This window comes from Alligator sinensis, unplaced genomic scaffold (assembly GCF_000455745.1).
Source record: "Alligator sinensis unplaced genomic scaffold, ASM45574v1 scaffold337_1, whole genome shotgun sequence".
NCBI lineage: Eukaryota > Metazoa > Chordata > Crocodylia > Alligatoridae > Alligator > Alligator sinensis.
In genome coordinates this window covers 1,209,723-1,230,538 of record NW_005841927.1, presented here as the reverse complement: position 1 = coordinate 1,230,538, position 20,816 = coordinate 1,209,723, and the positions used below count along the sequence as shown (strand labels likewise).

The following is a 20,816-nucleotide window of genomic DNA, read 5'->3' as shown; positions in this document are numbered from 1 at the left end:
TAGGCCCAGCCCTCTTTCCTGCTTATGCAGGGGGTCGGACTCGATGATCTATTGAGGTCCCTTCCGACCCTAACATCTATGAATCTATGGGACTTAACAATCAAGCTGGAACTTAGTGTCAGCTCCCCCACGCCTCCCCAGAATGGCACCAAACCTGCGGACCCTCCACATTTCTGCCTTATCCTTCAAGGGCTTTGTGACAGGCACAGCCCCAAAGTGATGCAGACAGACTCTGCGAGGGAATAACCCAAACCCAGCTCCTGCCTCCTTCCCTTTACCTCTCTTAAGAGCTCTCTAGATTGTAGTCAGCATCTTCCAGGGAGCCCATTACAACCAGTAGTTTCAGCCCCAACCTGCCATCAGGCCCCAGTCCCAGGTCAGTGCGGCAGACTCCTTTTCTTACTCCCAGCAGGTTCCAGCACTTTAAATCCTTCCCCATCCCGTCTGGGTTGATCCGAGTCATTAGTAGGTCAACAGACTGACTCCATTGTGCCCCCTTGGACTGGAGAAGTACAGCAGAGACAACAGCTTTTGATGCTTGTTTTGCTCCAGCTAAGTGTGGGTGACTGTGCTGTCTGCACCTACTGTCTGCCTCCCTCCACGGGTGTCTCCTATCAGGACAGCACTAACTCCTTGCAGCCTAGTAGTGCACGCATGATGGGAACCAGACAGACAGAGGCAAAATAAAAGGGATGCTTTGTTGCTAATGTCCTTTCTGAGAAGCCTCTTAATAACAGCGTGTGTGTTTGAGGGTGCTGGCTCCTGTGCCCAAGGACTCCTGTGCAGTCCTACCCCCGCTGTCTGTGGCTGAACATTGCTTTTAAAAGCACTGGGTAATGCCAGCTGCTACTGAAATCGATGGAGCTGCAGGTGCTTAGCGGTCTTGGAAAGCAGGCCATTAATCTCTCATGGCTTCACCCCATCTGTAAAATGGAAGCCCTGTTTCTCAGAGGCATAATTCACTAGCAACTGCAAAGCACTTTGAGGTCTTTGGACTTAGTGAAGGGCATAAGTGTATTGTTCACCTGGTTATTGGCTAATCCACTGACTGGTGAACTGCCCTTACAGTGGTGGTTGTTTTAAACTGTGTCGTTCTATGGCATGCTTCCTTCCCCAGATTCACCACATCAATGCCAACTACTTCCTGGATATTACTTCTATGAAGCCCGAAGAAGTTGAGAGCAGCGTCTTCAGTTTCTCAACCAATTTTGAAGATCCTTCTACTGCGACCTACCTCCAGTTCCTGAAGGAGGGGCTGCACAGAGCAAAACCCTTCTTGCAGACTTAAAAAAAAAAAAAAAAAAAGGAGCAAGTCTAACTTTGGGAGTTGTTAGAGCTTGGTTTTTGGCTGAGGCGGTTCTTCCTCCTCTGTGGAGTAAACACGGTGTGGATACAGAAATGCAGAAGATTCTAGGATGGCAGCCTTGAACTGAATGGTAGGGTTGTAGATTTTAGAACAGCATCATTTAAAAAGTTTTAATTTCTCTTTTTACATAACTTCCCCTTGCGAGTTTCGGAAACTTCTAGAGGAGCTAAAACACCTTAATTTATAAGCCTTTTGTGCATGTGTGTCACAGTCTGTATTACCACCCCTTTCTTTTGCTTAATCTTTACTCTAGAAGTTATGTCTGGTAGCACTCACGTTGTAGCTATCCTGAGTGCAGACTTCGAATACTTGTTCTCCAGGGCCTGACTTCCTTACCCACCGTCCGTACAGCACCACTTGTTCATGTCACGTGCCACTCTCTATGAACAAGGGTTGCAGAGCTCAGCTGCCAGTGTATGATGCTTTCTATGAACATTTAGCATTTGGTAATAGTTCTCCTTGCTTCTGGAGCAGTTCAAATGAGTTGACTCTGATCTACAAATCATTGTGTAGTGTGGGTTCTGGCCTTTTTTTTAGGGTCTCTGTATTTCCACATCTCTCAGTGAGAGGGAGATTGTAGAGTCGACCTGGTGGAACTGGCAGTGGGAAAGTCGTCATCAAAATATGTTCTCAGTGTGTTTCAGTGCTCAGCATTGTCCTGAGAGCCTTCGAACACTGAGACATCCTAACCTGATTCCCAGGTGTTATTCATCCAGAAGCCTTTGCATGTCGTGTACAGCTGTAACTTGCTACCATCCATACTTTACGTCTTGCATGTTTCATGTTCCCAAGTCCACTGAACAAGCGGACCCATCAGCTGCAACAGATTTCTTTGAAAGAGAGGGTTGAGTGTCCGTCTCGCCTGTTAGCTGCTATAGAAATGAAGTGTTTTTTCCCTGACATCCTTGAGAATTGCACGCAAGATTTTTTCCAAGGGTGAAGAATGAAGGAGAATTTGCCATCAGACTGGTGATGATCCTTCTCCTCTAACAGTCTTCAGTGGCTGCTCTGATTTGATCCTGCAGCCAAGAACTTGTATAAACGTAAATTAATTAAAAAGATGGAGATGTCCTTTAGATAGCAAAATCCTATTACAGTCCATGGATATAACTATTGATTACTTGTTTTATCATCCCCTTGAACACTTGCTGTCCTGTCGCTGGGTCAGACAGAATCAGTGGTAGACAATCAAAGCAGCCAATTGCCACAGCCAAATAACGGGGCTGGTGATGCTTTTTTTTTCTGCTCGCCGAAGCACGATTTAATCTGAAATGCACTCAGCAGACCAAACAAGATGAACAGCCCCCAAGGCCCCTGTGCTGTTTGGGATTCTTGTTTTCCTTCCTTCATGGGATGCATACTTCAGATTAAAAAACCAATCTGGTAGAGAGGTCTTTGTCCCAGGTCTGCTGTACTGCAGTGATTCGTGACCAAGGTACCTGGGCACCTTTGAAGGGTGCCGCTGAGATGTGAGGAGATAAGCAGGTAGGCTCAGGCTTTTCCCCGACTGGCCACTCCCCTGGTCCTACTGCCTAGCCCCTCTACAAGAAGGTGTGCCCTGTAATAAATCCGTTTTTTAAATGGGGTGCAGCTCAATTCACAAAAGTTAATGAGGGGTGCCCTGGGTCTAAAAAGGTTGAGAACCACCGCTGTAGTGTGTTAAATAACCGTGGGGGCATTTCTCAGTATTAGCTTTATAACTGTGTGTTGGCCCTGTTCTGCAGGCCTCTGAAGTGGTAGAAGGACGTCACAGGATCAGGTCTGGCAGGTTTTCGACTGGCGATTGTGCCATTTATCAGTGTTTGTAAACAGTGTTACTGTCTGGAAGCAAAATCCGATCCTGACAATGCAAATCACTTTAGCTATTGATACTGTGAACCAGGCAAGCACTGGGTAGCTCTTATGCTAAAGGGGCTCTAGTTGCTCAAACTGGGAATTTCAGGGTATCTAATTCCCTTAGCCTCTGTTTCGACTCAACCTTTCGGGTTTTACAGAACTTCGTTGGAAGCATTTTCATCGTTTGATTTTTTTTTTTTTTTTCCCCCTCGATTCAAATAAGGGTGGGTTTTAGACTTCAGACCGTTCCCTGTGTAAATATTACCGTCACAGGGAATTAATTCTACACTTCTGTTTTGGTTTGGTGCAAACCAGGACGGAGGGAAGTGCAGGGCCACGTCTGAACGAGCAGAGATTGGTTTCATCTTCTCCATGTAAAAACGCATATAATGAAAGGAGAGATGATCCAGGGCTTTGTCATCGGTGACTGATGTTAAATCCTGAGAGAAGTACCCATAGTCTGAGTTTTTAAGTCTGTATTTTACTGCCTGTCTCACTAGTGCTCATTTGAAGCAGGGATAACCATCAGTCAGTGCGATCGTGTCAGGGCTGCGTCCCAGTGTGATGGTAAATCACTTAATGCCTGTGTTTTGCCCACTGCTGCGCCACGGCATCACCGGGCACCTCTGGAAAGTAACCCTAAGTCATCAGGGAGTGGTGCTGGCAACTCCAGGATACACTTAGTGAGCAAAACCTTACAGGTACAAGCTTTTGGGTTGACAAAAGGTAGCCAGTTCCTAAAACATTCCCCTTCAAATTAGGACCATAAAAAGTAGATCTGTGGTGACCTGAATGGCTGTTTTACATTGCTACATCTCCCTCTAGTGTCCCTGAATGCCACTTTTTTCCATGAAAATGTGTCATTTCGCTACAAGTGTAAGCATGTCAGGATGGCTTTTGTTTCAGAAACAGACAAAATTATTCCAGCAGTTTGGACTGTTCAGTGGGTCTCAACGGAGAGGAATGAAGTGCTTCTGCTATTAATCTTCTAACAGTAAAGCTACCGGAAAGACCCAATCACTGTTCATTTACCGCTGGGTTAACGGTTGTTCTAGTTGCGAGAGGTGAAGCTGTGTCTTAAACTTTTTTAATATGGGCTGAACACTTTTTCATATTTTTACTACATCATTCATAGGGTTTTATAGGCTGTTTTAGTACCACTGAAGAGGAGGAAGGCAGAGAAGTTTTTCCCCCCACCCACCCCGTCATCTGTTCTTCATGACGGTCTGACCTTAAATCACGAACGGGTCAGGCCTGATGTTTGACAGCTGTACGGCAGGAGAAAAACATCTCGTACCCTCCTCTTCTGGGGCTCTTTGGATCGCTGTGTTTATAGCTTATTTTCCGCGAGAGGCGGCTGTTCTCCTGCTGCGGGGGTGTCGCAGCTCTTTTATACTCTCTCTCGCACGGCCAGAACTGGGGGTCACAAAATAAACGGAGTACCTAGTAAGTTTCAAACGAGCGCACGGCGGTTCTTTTTCGGGCGGCGTCGCTGAACGGGCGGGACTCGGCGCCACCAGACTAGGGGAAGCGGAGAGCCTAGCCGGATTTGTGAAGCGGGTGGAGGAAAGGGGCGTCCACCACCGTCGAGCAGGGCACGGCCTCTGCATCACAGCGTCCTCGGCCTGAACTGCCGGAGGCTGCACGTGAGAGGAACATGGGGGAAAACCCGGGTCAGGCCCCGTCCGTCACTCTGCTTCGGCCTCGGGCAGCTGATGCTTTTAACTTGTGTTTTCAGCCTCCACGTGACCGGGCACCCCCCAGGCTAGGGCAGCGGTGCGCAGTCAGTGGTCCGGCTGCCACCAGCGACACGCAGACGGCGGGTATGCACGATCGTGACTTTATAGGACAAAAAGGTGCTTAAGGCTGAATGGAAAAACTGGTCGGTGCTTGAGGCGGTGTCGTTTAAACGTGCGGGGCGCGATCCGCCAGTGTGTGTGGGGCATTTCTGGGGGTCCAATGTGGTTGCGACGCCCCACACCCTCGTGCCCCTGCCCTGCTCCCGCGGGGCAGACCTGCAGCACGTGGCGCCGCTCCCGCGGGGTGACGTCACCACCCGGAAGGAAGCGGGCGCGCAGGCGCAGTGGTGAAGCCGACCTCCCGGAAGGGAACAGTGACAGCGCGTTCTGCTTCCGGGTCGCGTGCCCATGGCCGCCCGGAAGCGGCGACGGCAGGACGCGGCGGCCCCGCTTCCCAGTCTCTAGCCCGCGTCCCACGGGCGGCGCGCACGCAGCCTGTCAGCGGTACGTGTTGACGTAGTACCGTAGCCGTCGTGTCGTTGTGCTTGGGGCCTAAACACCCCCCCCCGCCCCGGTGACCCCGGCCAAACGTGTGTGCAGCCTCCCCTGGAAGACCCCCAGGGTAGGGGCGAGCACCACCTCCCGTGGGAGCCCGCACCGCACCGCACAGCAGCGTCCCCTGAACAGGTGTATTATCATGATAACGGGTCTATTTGAATGACTTTATACGACAGAAACGTGCGGGTGGTACGTCAGGTTGTGTTTTTTAAGCAGGCGCCGCGCGATCTGCCAGAGCTTGTCTGGACGGCTCGAAACCGTGGGACTCGCCCTCATCCAAGTGTCCTTGTGTCTTTCAGTGAGAGAGTCCTTGTTCTCTGAGAGGAAATGATATGAAAGCACCTCATGTGTCTTGGAGCTGCGATCTTTGTGTCTGATTTACTCGTGCATCCAGTTTGGCAGCCTTCTGTACGGTCTGCCATGGCAACAGATTCGGTAAGTCCCGTTTTTTCTTCTCAGAAACATTTGTTGCGTGCAGGGAGGGGATCCTGAACCTGTCCTCAGAGACGGCTGCCCATCTGTCCCGGCACGACGAGCTCCGATTGTTGGTCTAAGAGCTACGGAGACGGGTATTATCGCTGCACGAATGTAGCGCGTGCAGCATAAGATTTACCGCATATAAATGATAGCAGCGCTGTTTGAATGACAAGGGTATTAAGCAGCTTGTGGAGCTTGCTAGCCGTTAGTCAAACGATGCTTAGGTTTTCATGTCTCAGAGCCCAGTGATTCATTTTGTTTTGTGCGTGTGTAAATGACTTGTTACCTAATCGGGGTAGCTGAGGTCACGTACGGGCTTCGTTAGATCAGGTACAACTTTGTGTCAGTTATGAACAGGAATCTTTGCGCGGACGGGACAGATCCACGTTGTTAGTTTGCCTGAAGTGGACTCTGCCCAAAGCCTTGCGCTGGTTCCTGAGACCTGCCACTTGACTAGAAATCAATTAGAAACAGATACAAAATTGACAACGGGCAGATGCACAAATCCCAAGCTCCTTATCAAACTCGGGGGGGGGGGCACTTAACTGCTAAGATATTTTCCCCCAACTCTGTTTTCATTGCCCGAGATGAAAACTAGGAAGAGTAAATAGCTATTGCAAATGGTACTGAAAACATTCAGCTTTGTGAAGGAGGTGATAGCAATGCAGTCAAGGGAACTTGCTTTCAAAACTGACAACATCCCTCTAAGTGGGACTGTGAAGACGAAGATGTGCCCATGGGTCCCCTATCGGGCCTGGTTGGGGAAGGAAGGCTGGTTTCTGCGACCGCAGGACATCAGGAGCGATGTAGCCAGCTTCAAATCTGGCTGGCTGATTCTCCCAGCCTTGAATGACCAGGTGTCTGTGTACGGTTGTGTTGGCTTGGGGTGGTGGTCTCATTTATTCCTTCTCCTTTATCCAATATACTGCACTGCTACTGTCCTTTCCATGCGTTTTCATCTCTGAGCCCACATACATTAACTAATGCCGTTAACCCCCAAAACCTGGAAAATAAGTACCCACGTGTTTAGCTTTACACATGAGCAATCTTGCTGCCTCCCACATCTGAAGTTCAAATGCAGATTTCCAGGAAGGACCCTCATTTGAAAGCAAACCTGTGGGGTTCGATGGGACTCTTGATGAGATGCATCGAAAAGAATAAAAGGTGATAACGGTGCCAGAATTCTGATTTAATTTTCTGTGGTGACAGTTCCTTCAAAAGTTGGGTGTGTTGCAGGTACTGTCTGATTTTGTAAACTGTTGTCTCGACTCCTAGACTATCCCAATTTGGCAGAACAAACCTTGCGGCTCATCACGCAGCGTAGTCAGGAGGATTGGGACAAACCTGCCCTTAAAACCGTGTCCCAGGGCATCCTTTGAGGTAAGCATGTGAGAGACAGATCCTGGATATATGTACTGGATATAGGCACTGGTCTAGCCCAAGAAGTGCTTTTCCTGCACTGTTTCCCCCTTGCCTGTGACATCTAGCCCACAGGGTTATACTGGGGACACATTTTAGTTTGAGTTTTGACTAGTTTCCCTCTTGGCTTTTGTAAATTGCATATCTTAAAATGATCGACAGCAACCTGCGAATCATACATGTTCCCTAAGAGTATGGCTGCACTTACGAAGGATGGTGGTTTCTGCTTCCAGGAGGCTGAGAGTCTAATCTCCTGGCTGAGCCATTAGCTCACTGAGTGACCTTGGGAAAGTACTTAACCTCACTTTCCTAATCTGTAAAGTCACGCTAATGAGGATTGTTTGCCTCGGTGTACATTTGAGAACAAGTTGGGCCATCCTGCTGAGCTCATTTGGCACCTGCACATGCGCAGCACTGTTTGTCTTCCTCCAGCAACAATTTAAGCACCGCAGCATCTACTTTTTGCAGGTTGATATTCTAGTTTTCTGGGACATATTCCAAAAAAGCAAAGATAACAGATCTATAAACCATACTGCAACAGGGTTTGCATTTATGCAAATGCATTTGCACTAACTTCCTCCACCTGAGACTTAGCTACGGTATGGATGCAAAAAAGGCCCGCATGTGTCAATATCTTGAGCTTGTAGCACACATGTTAAATGGAACAAAGTCACAAATTACTTTGGTGTTGCAATGTTCTTCCTAGGTTCTGCCAAATGTCTCTGATCTGTACTTAAATGACATACCTCCGGTCCCTACTCTGGCAGACATTGCGTGGATAGCAGCAGATGATGAAGAAACATATGCTAGAGTCAGGTACTTCTTTCCCTTGTTGGCCCCAGGCCCAATTTCAAGTAATTTTGAGTTCTAATGAGACACCTATTGACGATTGTTTGTTTGTTTTTGCTTTAAGGGTGAGAAGGGTAGAGACATTTTGACCAAGATCACGGTGACACTTCCTTATAGAAGCTACCAGGGAGAGAGTTAATATCTCCAAAGAGTAGATACAACCCTAAATACCAATGTCTAATTGAAAGACTTCCATAAAATAAATTGCACGGGACCCCATGCATCTGTCTCGGAGATGAGGGGTCAAATCATTCCTTCTGGGATTCAGACCTGTGGTTCCAGGGAGCCGTCGTCTTTCCGTTTAAGTACTGGAAGTTCTAGTAATTTAACATTAAATGTCATCTGTGAGAAATGCAATGGGTTTTGCAGTCAGATGATCCCACAAGCTGTGGGGCTGGGTGACACCTCACTCGCTGCCTCCAAATTGTACTTCATCACATAGAAACGTAAGTCACCAACAGGACAGGAATAGTCTGCTGTTCTCCTGGTTAAAGTTCAAGATTGGGAATTGGGAGGTTTGGTTTTATTTTTGCCTCTGTCCCAAACTTCCTGTGCTGCTTTGTTTTCCAGTCTATCAAGTGGATGTAACGCTGTTCTCCCAAAAGTGGTGTGGGGCTTAATTTGTTGTCTGTAAAGTGCTTGGAGATCCCTTGGTAGGCAACAGAAGTGCAAAGTTTTGTGCTCACAACAGGTCTGCTTCATGTGAATGATGGAGAGGTTTTGTATTGCACCACTTAGGAGCGACACTCGGCCACTAAAACACAAGTGGAAGCCCAGCCCCTTCACGGTTATCCAGCGAAACGCCTCGGTCCCCAACTTGAGGAAGCAGGAGGAGAAGCTGCTTGCCTTGAAGAAACCTGGTTTACCTGCCCTGAGTCGGACTACGGAGCTTCAGGAGGAGCTGAGTCACCTGCGGAGCCAAATAGCTAAAATTGTAGCTGGTGATTCAGGTAGGCCCTTCTTTGCTAGTGAGGAGACCTGAGCAGTGATGATCCCAGCATAAAGCTGCTGGTACTGATCACATGCTGTATTACAGATTGTCAGTATTTTCTCTCCATGTCTCTAGTATGGGACTTGTGACAAATACGTGTGCTGTGAAAGAGCCCCAGTATACATAGCAGAACCTCTTACACATCTCGCTCTGCCTGCTACAACTGAGTTGACCATTGTAGGAGTTTTGGCTAGCTGGGAAGTGACATTTGTTCTGCTTCCTAAATGCCAAGAGTGTTGAAACACAAATGTGACTGTTTAAAACATCTAGAATAAGGAACAGCAAGAATGGCACGGAGGATCAGAGATGCGATTAGCACCAGTGACTCCACATTTCTCCCTGTTGTTTGCTGTCTGGGGGTGACCGTTTCTGTTGCTGGTTAGAAGGACCTGCACTTCATTTAGGTGCTAAATACTGTCTAGTTTGAAAAGGAACCAAATATAACTGTGGGAGCTGTTACTGCATCTGAGAAAGAGGAAGGGGATTGAGTCTTCCGTTGCATAGAAGTGTAGGATGCCTGGTCTTGTCAGATGGTCCTGGGCCTCTCATTACATTGTTTTAGGTTACTTTAAACCTCAGGAAAGCCTTCCTCGCTGTGAGAGCAGTGGAACAAGCTGCCCAGGGGGAAGCTGTGGAATTTCCTTCCTCTGAGGCTGGGATGTGCTGAGACTGTTGCACTGCAGAGGTAGGACTAGCTGGCCCTCGGGGCCTGTGCAACCCTGTGACTGTATGAAAGGATTACTGGCTGTTTCCATGGGAGTGTGATGCCAGCATTTCTGTTTTTCCTGATCAGAGATGAGGGCTGATTTATGCTCGAGGAAAAGAGGCTGGCTGGAGTCTGTTTACTTCTATCAAATTGCTTAAACTCGCTGCAGAAGCTTCACCCTTCTGTGGCCTGCACTCTATGGAAATATGCAGGCAGGTTTTGGGTAGCCCCCAAGCCTGCCATGATGCTTGTTCCTTCTGCAGGCTGTTCTGAGTGATGTGACTGTGCAAGGCCCACGATCGTCTTGGTGCCTCAGTGTGTGGGGAACAGTTAAAAGAGGGTAGAGCTGTCAGTTTCTGACCGTGGCAAGTGTTAGACCACAAAGCTGGAAATAAATAGCAAAATTTCAGTCCCTTTTACAGCAGGGGAATACAAACATAGACAAATGGGGCAGTAACAAGGTCAGGCAGGTAAAGGAAGGATGTTAGCATCCTGCTTTGGTAGAAGCCATGAAGTATCAAAGAACAGGAAATCTCTCCAAGCCAAGAGAGCCAGTTCAGCAAGGGTGAAGTGAGGCAGCCCAGACATGTCCTTTCTTCCCCGTGCAGGATCAGATAAGAGCAAGTGCATTAAAAATAAGCAAAGAACAGGAAAAAATGCCATGAATTCTTCCCGTGAACTTTACATGCGTCTTTGCTTCAGAGCAAGAGGTCGGTGATCACTCATCCCTGTAGTTCAGCCCATGTGTTAGAAGACTCCACCTTGATTCAGGGAAAGGAATAGCTGTGAATGAATCAAATCTGTATAAGAGAAAACGTGTCAGCTGTTCCTTCCTCTCGCCCAGCAATGGGCCTGGCTGCATCAGCTGTCCTCCATGGGCTTTTCTTTCAAGCTTGCAGCATATTGTGCTGTTAGTGCTTGGGAATGATAATGCAGAATGTAGCTGGAGCGAAGGAACTGGTTGGTCCAGGGGATAACTCTGGCTATCTCTTCTGTTTTGGAGGCACTGATGGCAAGGGGTCGTTACTGTGAGCTCCCCTTTATCTACTTCTGAGAAAGTCTGATTATTGGTAATTGGCAGCTGTCATGTCTTCTCTGCTTTTAAGTGCTGACACCTTTATTCGGCCAGGTACTGTTGGCTCCCTTCTGATGCAGAAAAAGCTCTTCTGGAAGAAGTCGTCTAATCCTACTTCTGGTTTACTCCCTAGCTTCCTGCCCCTCCTGCCTCATGACACTTGGGTTTGTTTAGCTGTTGTCCGTAAAGCACTTTGCAGACTGGAATGGGTGAACCCTGCCTTTCTGCCTGGTAGGCAAGATGAGCAAAATTGGGCAAAGAGACTGACCTGAACTAGGTCAGAGCATGGCCCTGTGTTCATACCATGTCATTTGTACAAACTAAGGCGTTCTCAAGAGGAGGACTGGAAGGAAACATTTTGGGAGAGGAGAGGGCTGGGAGCACGTTTGGAGGGGATGGAGCTTTAGGCCAGGAGTCCAGCCCTGTCTTGAAAGAGAGAGGATGGCCTCCTGGTTAAGTCACTGCACTGGGACTTAGGCTCTGGTCCAAGCTCTGTTGCAGGCTCCCTTTGAGACCTGAAGCAAGTAACTTAATCTCCATGCCTCAGTTTTGCTTCTGCAAAATAGGAATAATACTACTGCATACCCAGGAAGAAGGGAAAGAATACTTACCTGGTTCCCAGAGGTCCACATCAAGTCTTTGGGGGGCAGGTGCTGTGGTGATGGCCCTGTCTGTTCCTAGATTTTGGGACGGGGTAGAAGGCCGGTGGTGTAGGAAGCAGTGTTGCTGAGGAGAAGGTCCTGGACTGAGTGTGGTGATGTGAAGTGTTAAAGAGAGTCCTCAGGCCTGTCTGTTGCATAACCTGGGCTGGCTGAGTTTGGGGCTTGATTTTTATTCTGCTGCTAAGGGAAAAATGGTGTTTTGGCTCGAGTTGACCTTTCTCTCTGTGTTTTTATTTTTCAGCATCTGCTTCATTAACGCCGGATCTATTATCTCCAGAAAGTTCAAATGTCTCTTCTCCCTTACCTTGTTTTGGATCCTCTTTCCAATCTACAACTTCCTTTGTCATTAGTGACATCACAGAGGAGGTGGCAGAACTAGACACTCCCGAGTTCCCCTCGGTGTCCATGCTTTGTTCTGCAACCTCTCTCGAGTATTGCAAGCCGGAGCCAAAGGATCCCGACGAGGAGGATTCCATCTCTCTGTCGAAGGCCAGCAGTTTTGCAGACATGATGGGCATTCTCAAAGACATCCATCGCATGAAGCAGAACAAAGAGTTGTAAGTCTTCTTTGAACTTTTTTTATTGTAATTACTCTTTTTGTCATCTTTTGTGTCAGAGCAGGGCAGGAACATCGCACGTTACGTGCGCCTGCTTGTCCTTATGGCTGGTAACCATGATTTACAAAGAGTTATTATGCAGAAAACTGCTGACAGTCTGTTTCTGTGCTGTTTTATTTGCCTCCAGAATGACAGCTTTTCAACCCAGCTTGTGCCTTTGAATTTTAGAGTAGAAAACAATGGAGGAGGGAAGCCAGAGCTAACTGTGCTGGCACCACATTTGGCAACCCACTACAATTCATCCACCTTCAAAATGATCTTTTTTTTTTAATTCAGGGAGTGCACATGCTACTTAATGAAATTAGAGAAAAGCCATTCAAAGCTGAGTGTCTGAGACACTGCCTTTGCATTGCCATGTATCTGTGCCCCTCTTCCCCTCTGAGCTGGAAGGATGTGGTTGAGGTAGCGTCTGTTTGAGCAGAGCGCCTGTCTCCATGCCTCTGTTGATGTATAAGTCCTTTTTTACTTGTAAACTGGAATGATGACGTGCCTCTGCATTACTAAGAGACAGGAGTCCACCCTCCTGATAACATCAGTTCTGTAATATCTCAGCTGCCTCTCGTGCAGTTTCTGTTTGACGTGGGGAAATGTGGAATTGCATCAATAAAACTTGAGTCTTCCCCAGCTGCTGCCCTAAAACCCAGGCAAACAGTTGTTATACTGTTGGAAGCCCTGGCCAGGGTCAGAATGAATTGTAATTACAGTGAGTGTCCGTTTTAGGCCTTACATGATTAGAAAAAAATTTTATTGTGTCTTCCTTTTGTTCTCCAAAAATGAAATGACCCAGTATGCACTCTCTGCAGCTCAGCAAAACTGTCCTCTTCCTTAAGCCATCCAAAGAATTAAACATCGCTCGGAGTTGGAAGTCGCTCCTTCATTATCACTCATGTGCTTACTCTTTCTGGAGTAGAATTCACAGAGCTTAAATGAATTACTCCTCATAAATGCATACCACGTGTCCTCCCTTGAACTGCTGCCTCAGGTTTCTGCCGTTCTGCCCAATGCAGCAGTTCTTGGCATCCCAAAGCCGTTTTGAATGTATGGAGATGTCATTTTTCCAAAAGCACATTTGTAACTTTGCTGGATTTAGCTGGGCTGCCTCAGCCTTGGTTCGCGGTTGGGTAACAGGCTGCAAGGTCACATTTGGGTCATTTGTGTTAAACTTAGACAAACAGGAATCCTCTGCTCTTGAAGATAAGAGTCCGGTTTTCTGCTTCACAACCCATAAAATGTTAACCCTCAAATGGCACACAAGCCTTGGTTATGCTTTCCTCTATTTGCAGGAGGCGTGCTGTAATGCAAATCTCATTAAAAGTGCAAAAGCAGACTGGCACATCATTGGTTTTCTATGGAGGATAGACCCTTCCTGTGAGAGAGGGAACAGCCAAACGTGGTAGGACCTCAGGATCCTGCCTGTCCTGTGGTTTTTCAGAGGCTGAGTTATGGGGTGTCGTTGTACATGGTAGGAGGTGCTGAGCAGAAGGCAGGCAGGGGAAGCAGGCATTATATGAACTGGGATTGCTCTACAGGCATTTCACCAAGTCCACCAGGCTCTGCTGGCGTGAATCCATGCCCTCTGACAACCAGAGCTGGTGCCTTTTACCTTAAGCTGACCAGACTCACCAGAAGCTCTTTGGCCAAGCAGCTGGGTTAGCAGGAGAGGCCTGTGCCTTCCCCCTGCCTGGGGTTGAAGTGGAGTACGGCTGCTTCAGGGCCGCCTTCAGCCCCAGCTGAGCTCCTGCTAAAAGCCTGCTGTGGCTGGGAGGGGGCTGTCGTGTAATGAAGGGTATTTGGACCAGCTTCTTCCTCAGCCAAAGTGGGCAGGGAGAACTTTGGATGGACGTACAAATGTTGTTCGGTCTCATTCTTCAGCCAGCAGAGCAGAATGAGGAGACACAGAGAGGGTGTTTCACCAGGTGGAATCTACTTATTAAACCTTTCCATTCACCTCAGTGGGGGCCACCCTTCTGCGACAGCAAGGGAATCAGCACCAGTACAGTTTGGGGGACTGCATTTAGTGGCCTGTGCCTTTCCCCAAGGAAGGGGCTGACTGCAGTGGGGAACAATGTTCCCATGATCTTGTTCCTTGAAGGGGCGAGCCAGCAGCAAGTGTTAGCATGGGCTCCTTGGGGTTAGAGGTTATCTGACGTGTTCTAGCTCCCTGGGACCTGGTGGGCAGAGGGGGAAGATCCCCACGCTTTCTGCCCCCCTAACTCTTGAGGCTCCAGCCATATGGAGCCCTGATGGCTGGGGAGTGATAGGAGCTGAATCCCAGTTTAGCGGATGTATCCACAGTTTGGCTTTTTCCCTGGTAAGCGGGTGTTTGGGTTGCCCTGGTATTGGGCAATAAACTGTGCTAGCAATAACATACATTTCCCTGTGACCTTTGGGGCCAACAGCATGGATCCGTGGGAAGGCTGCAGCACCACGCTTCCTGTGCTGCTTCTCCCCACACGTATGCCGACCCATAGCCTTGAGCTCATTTGCTGTTTGAGTTCAGCTGCGTTTCTTTCGTTTGGCCCTCCGTTTCGGCCCATTGCCTTGCCTCTGACGTACAAGAGGTGCCCTTTGGCATACAGCTGCTGTACCTGAATCGCAGGCCTGTGAATCATCAGGAATCACTCAGGCAATGTCGTTATTCAGTCTATTGTTTGACACAGTTTGGTGTATCGATAATTATCTCCTGCTTCAGCCTTGGGCCATGGTGATGTTGCTGGCAGAAGCTTCCTGGCCACTGGCACAGCGTTTTGGTTGGGGGGTGGGGGTTTATCCCTGTACCAGAAACAGCCCCCAGGGTAGATGCAGCTCTCCCAGCAAAATGGCTTTTACTCTGCCTGTGAAAGGTGGCTTTGTACCAGCAGAGCTGTATTTTAAGGGAGTGCTTTGCCAGTATAATACACTTGTCAAATGCTCCTAGTTTAGAGCCGGCCTGAGGTTGTACCGGTCGGCCTGCAACCCGCTGGGAAGGTTTATAAAAAGCAGGGTGTGTGGCCGTGTAACTCGTGTGGGTGGAAGTGTGGTTTACACTTAACAAAGATGATTAAATAGATGCTTCTCTATTTAGGAATCGGTGTTAAAACACAGCCCCGGAAGCTGCAGAAATGAGTATGAGACACGCTTGCAGAAGTGCATGTGTCAACGCATATCAAAATAGAGCCCTCTTAATGTCTGTGATGCCCTTTGGAAGGGAATTGTCTGTGTAGTGTGCCTGCTGATCCTTTCATTCAGTGTGTGGTTAAAAGCATGTAGCGTGCGGATCTGCTTTGAATGTGAGTACATCCTTCCAAGCCCTGTTTATAATGGGATTGATTAGTTCAGGCATCACTGCACTCATTGATTGCCTGTGATTTACCTGCCTGGTCCTTGGGGTAGTTTAATGGGAATCTCGAAGGAATCGAGACACTGCCGTCTGGCCCCCGGGCTCCTCTATATCAGTGCAAGGGACAGGCTCTGCTGCTAGTTTCTGGTGTCAGTTTTCTGCAATAGCTACTGGTTGTGCCTTGCTGCTGGGAGGCTTGTCCTCTCCTCTCTGTGGAGGATGAGTTTTTACTGATCTTGGAGCAGCTTTTACCTTCTGATCAGCCCCGCTTCCATCTCTGTCCCTCCTGTCTCACCGTGCTACTGGCCAGCTGCTGCCTCTGTACCTACTAGTGGTTTCCTGTCCTTACCTCCTTGGAGAGAGGAGTGCGTTGGCACCCTGGACCACTTTAACTTCTCTTAGGCTTGCCTTGGTGGAGGTAATGGCTTCAGCGGTTTCTTTGGAGGCCGTGTTGTGATTCCTGTGTCTGCACTGGTGTCGGAGGGAACAGTCCCGCTTTGTGGGAAAATCAGTGGAGGGTTTCAATCTACAAAACCAGCTATATAATCCTAACAGCTGAATGTATACACTGTATTAATTGTGGCTTACAGTCCTGACCCTCTAATCTTTTATTTTCTAGTACAAAGTGTTAATGCAGTGAGGTAGCTGAAGGTGTTTAAAATGGACAGAAACCCCTTTTTTGTGCTTTCATCAATGCTTTTAGAGGCCTTTAAACAATTAAACTGATGGCATTCCAGCCTACAGGGAGCTTTTACTCTCGGATCAGTGCTTACATGAGATCCAAGCAAACTCTTCCTCTCGGGTATTGTTGGTAGCTCGCTATAATCCATACTCCTTGCCATCCTGTGAAGCAAATGCACAGGATGTACATGTGATTGACTTACTTGCAAGTAAACTGCTCATTGGCATGCAGCAAAAGAGGCAGGCCAGTGAAGACAGATGTCAGTGTAAGCCTGCTACTGAGTGATGTGAGTAAAGAGGAAGTAAAACTGACCTGACACAGCACGACTCATTTCTCACGATCAAATTAGTTGCAAGAAAACTTGCAAATATAGACCGGGATGTTTTTCAAAGCAGTAAATCCGTTGGAAGCCCTAGGGAAGGCTCCAAAGAGCTCGAGTTTGGCACGTTGTTTTTACCTGCCGCTACCGCCTTCCCGGAAAGCAGTGGGCACTCTGTGCTGAGATTTTTCAACAGTAGAATAATACACAAAAAAGTCCCGTGACATTAAGAGGAGCTGTGTGCCTAAACATCCTAGGACTTTTGAAAACCTCAGGCTTTCGTGTTGCCTTTTCAGGTTTTTGCACTTGACCCAGCTTAGAGACTCACTGACAGCAGTGGCTGCAGGAGAGCATTGAAATCAGAACAGGTTTTTAAGTGACCAATATTTCTCAGGCTAAAGTTTCATAACTGAAGCATAACAGGAACTGTTCGCCATAGATTTGGGGAAGTAATGCTTTGGAGAAGCTCTGTTCACGTTAACTCTGTATCTTCCCTTTAGGAACCGAACTTTACTGAAGGAGGAAGATCCAGCTATTCTCATTTCAGAAGCGTTGAGGAGAAAGTTTGCTTTAAAGGATGAAGATATAGCTATGAAAGAGAAGTGACACCACGCTCTAATTTAACTCCGTAAGCAACATATATCGTGCTCCTGAGATTTCTCTCCACAGTAGCTGCCTTCCTAAGGATCAAACTTTTTTGCCTCTTTAATTAGGAATTATATCTGCACTGGACACTTATTTGAGAAAGAAACTTTGGATTTGCAGTGTTTCCACGTATCTTAATATATAAAAACTTTTTAAGAAAATGGAAATTCTTTTCCACCCTATTTTGAACCGAAGCATTTTACTGGTGAGGTTCTTCTAACGAGTGATATGTGTGTGGCTAGGTGAAGTTTTCCCTCCTCCGTGTGTCTTCCTCTGTGAGTTTAGATTCAAATTAATTATTCAAGTTAACTAAACTCATGACATCCTTGTTGTGGGGTAATTAGCTACCCATTTCAGATATAATTGGACATCAAGCTCCTACTACTTTCCCAGAGAGCCTGGAGCAAGGCTGTCACTGAGAGTAAATTGCTGCTTCCTTCCTCATCCTCAGCTCTTTAGGAAGTTTTCCTTTGGCCTGAGCTGGTTAGGAGCTTGTGTCGTTCTCCCCAGAAAAGGATTCCCTTGCCTAAGTCTTCTTCCAATTATTTTCCAGTCCCAAATGGGACGGGAAGAGTTGATGTGAATTTTTGGACTCTTTAATAAGCTTAAAAAACGTGAGGTTGGTGTCAGCAGGCCAGCGACTAAAATATTTTTGTAATGTTTTAAAGTTCAAGTTGTCCCCGGAGATCCACGATAGCAGGCCCACGGCCCGTCCCAAGTCGGCTTCCGTGTTTCACGAACGTGATCTTTCTAGTCAGATGAAATGTATTTTATTAACGCAAATTTCAGCAAGGATATAGTTTGAATACAATGGCCGGAGCCCACCAGAGCGAGGCGATTAACACCGCAGGGAACTTGAGGGAGGGGAAAGGGAAGGAGGCTGTTCAAAGGAAGCGGTGATTCTCACTGGTTGAGATGTTTTATTTTGGGTAAAGATGGTTGTCTGCAACTGTTCCTCACGGCTGTATTCAGGGTGTGCGATGTTTCCTTTGTATAAATGGAGCCCTATGCTTGGTCCTCCAATGAGCCTCGCAGGTGTCCTTAATGTCCTCAACTTGAGAGCCGGGGGATCCCTTCTGCCGGCGCTTGCGGCGGGTTCGACACGTCGGTCGCGGAAAGGCCTAGCCCAAATCAGGCAATTCCCAGAAGAACGCATCCTTTTCCGACTGTTGCGGAAGAAGTGACTGGCTCAGCTCGGACAGAACAGCTGAGGGGCGATGCTGCGCCTGGTTCCTGGAGCGCTCTTCGCGTGCATGTCGTGGAGGCCTCCACAAGCTGCTCAGTATCATTGTCCCGATGCTAATGCAGGGGGCTGGGCCCGATGATCTGCCGAGGTCCCATCCAGCCTTGCAATCTGAACGAATTCCTGTTATAGAGGTGAGGAAGCTGAGGCAGAGGTGAAGCAACCTGCTGAAAGTTACCTAACAGGCCAGGAGCTGAACTGGGCATATACCCCAGATTATCGGTCCCAATCCAGGACTCTATCCTTCAGTGCACACTATCCCCCACAGAGCTTGGCTCCTGCCTGTCAGCAGGGTAAGCTCCTGCCTGGGGCTGGGTTCTGACATGCCCTTTGTGTGCCTTCCTCTCTTGGCTCCATTGCCTAAAGCGCAGTCAAAGTATGCAGGCTACCTGGGCTAAGGTTTAGGGGATCTGACTTGAAAGTGGAGTAGCTTCCTGTATAGCTCTGTCTGGGCTTCCTCCAGAACAAAGGTGTCCACAGAAAGGTGTCAGGAATGATCCCGTGTCTAGATACACGCTTAGTATTGCCTGGAGGGCCAAGAATCTCTAGTTTAGCAGCAGGCCCTACCATTTAAAGTGACCAAAAATAATTCACTGAGCAGCACTGCATTCAAAGCAGAGGCAAGGAGCTCCACTCCCTCTGCCCGCTCTCCTTGACGCACCTGGGCCCAAAGGCTCTACCGTGACCCTCCTCCAGAGTTCTCACGGAGCCTAGCTGACCGTGGACCAGACACTTTTGACTGCAGTGAGAGTCTGGCTAACAGCCCAGCGGCGTGGTATCTCGGGACCTACCGAGGCATGAGCAGTAGGAGTGACTTCTGCTTGGGCAGGCTACTGGGGTGAACTGGTCTCTCCAGCAGCACCGGCTTTTCTGCATAGAAGTCGAGAGTGCCAACAATGGCCGTTAGCAGAACACGTAGGCCTCTCACCCGGGTGGTTTGCGCAAAGGTGTGATGTTATTCCCCAGTGATGGCTCAGCCAGGGAGGAAGCATGATCTGTTATCAAACCTCCACCTGTAGGGCCAGCCAGAAAGCTCCCATCCCACTGCCCCCCTTACCAGGGAGCCCGCAGGAGCAGCAATCCCTGCATTGAGGTTTGGCATGAGTAACCGTGCTGGTGGGGCTGTCATACCATGACATGGATGGCAACCAGCCCTGAAGACCTTGGAGCCCCCCCTCCCGTCACAGCCACTTGGAGGGCAGCTTTGGGTGTTTTAACTACCTTTTGAGTCCTGCTAATGCTAATGAAGGCATGGGTCTGGGAGGAGGTCTGCAGGAGCTAGTAGCAGCTGGGCACCTCACAGATCTTCAGTGCCTTTTTATAGCAAATGTGCTTCCCTGTGACTCAGAATACCATGCCCTGGCTGAGAGCGATTGTACTGCATGATCTAGTTCACCGAGCTGTCCGAGGGCAGCCGGAGCCACCTAACAAGGAAGCTGCAAACTCCCGGCCCAGATCAGCTTCCCCACGCCAGGCATCAGGCCCCAGCTGCATTAATCCCAAAGCAAGGGGTGGTTGTCCATAGCTTGACTGTTTAAAGCCAAGTCTCTCAATCTTGCCAATTCCTGCAGTCAGTGACGTCTAGCAGCATGCTCCAGTCACAGAAACACGGCATTAAAGCTGGGGGCTGGACCCGAACCCCGCAGGGCAGCTGGTGTCTGAAACCACCGCACAGCGACGTGCTGAGAGAGGTGAGCTCGGCAGCAAGGCTCTGCAGGGTTGTGGAAATGATTGTGCTTTTGCTAGTGAAACCTTTCACTGCTGCTTCCAGGATGCTGCCACACTGCCGAATGCAAGCAGTACCAGGGCACCGGCAGCGGGTGAAGTCAATAGGAAGTGTCACAGATCGCTCCCACCCACACTACAGAGAGCCGGTCCCTGCACGCCGGCCTTGCCAGGAATGCGGATGGTCGCTCCCTGCAAAGCCGAGTCGCTCAGCTGCGGGAGGACGGGGCCTGTGTAGGGCATGTTGCAAGAAAGGATTACGACAGGCCTGGATAAAAACACTCTCTTTATTTGCACAAAACTCTCCTCGTTAATCCCAGCTCCTGCTTGCTGCACCATGTGCACGCTGGCGTACTCCTTGCATCCTTCTTGAAGACAGCAACGCACGGTGCAGACAGCGGAGGGCTTCTCCTGTTCATTAAACAATACCAGACCTCCCTGTGCGGCCTGTTCCTAGTTGCGGATCGGATGTCTAATCACTCTGTTCCCTTCCGAGTCCTCTGTGAAGAGCCAGTCCTGGGATGAGTCTGGGCCCGGGGAGGCCTCCCGTGCCGCTGGGGCACGGGCTCGGGCGCCGTCCCTGGGCGA

The 20,816-nt window shown here is 48.8% G+C and overlaps 2 protein-coding genes across 6 annotated transcripts in view; both read left to right on the top strand.

Moving 5' to 3' along the window:
• The window catches only part of SELENON (selenoprotein N), a 35,034-nt gene extending 30,374 nt beyond the window's left edge, over positions 1 to 4,660 (top strand). For both annotated transcript variants that reach the window (XM_025198653.1, XM_025198652.1), the window contains one exon: positions 1,118 to 4,660. In XM_025198653.1, the coding sequence (XP_025054438.1) occupies positions 1,118 to 1,288 (171 nt within the window). In that variant the 3' untranslated portion in view covers positions 1,289 to 4,660. The remainder of the gene's footprint in view (positions 1 to 1,117) is intronic.
• MTFR1L (mitochondrial fission regulator 1 like) lies at positions 1,310 to 20,810 on the top strand. 4 transcript variants are annotated; one of them, XR_003092990.1, is made up of 8 exons: positions 5,291 to 5,445; positions 5,799 to 5,934; positions 7,252 to 7,356; positions 8,102 to 8,211; positions 8,983 to 9,194; positions 11,920 to 12,235; positions 15,360 to 15,564; positions 17,116 to 20,810. XR_003092990.1 is itself a non-coding variant. In XM_025198656.1 (7 exons), the coding sequence occupies exons 2-7, from the start codon at positions 5,845 to 5,847 to the stop codon at positions 17,219 to 17,221; spliced, it is 939 nt and encodes a 312-aa protein (XP_025054441.1). In that variant the 5' UTR covers positions 1,310 to 1,436; positions 5,799 to 5,844; the 3' UTR covers positions 17,222 to 20,810. The 4 variants fall into 4 exon arrangements, 3 of the variants coding, with proteins under 3 accessions (XP_025054441.1, XP_006019328.1, XP_006019327.1); XM_025198656.1 differs by lacking the exons at positions 5,291 to 5,445; positions 15,360 to 15,564 and adding an exon at positions 1,310 to 1,436; XM_006019266.3 differs by lacking the exon at positions 15,360 to 15,564.
• The last annotated feature ends 6 nt before the right edge of the window (positions 20,811 to 20,816 follow it).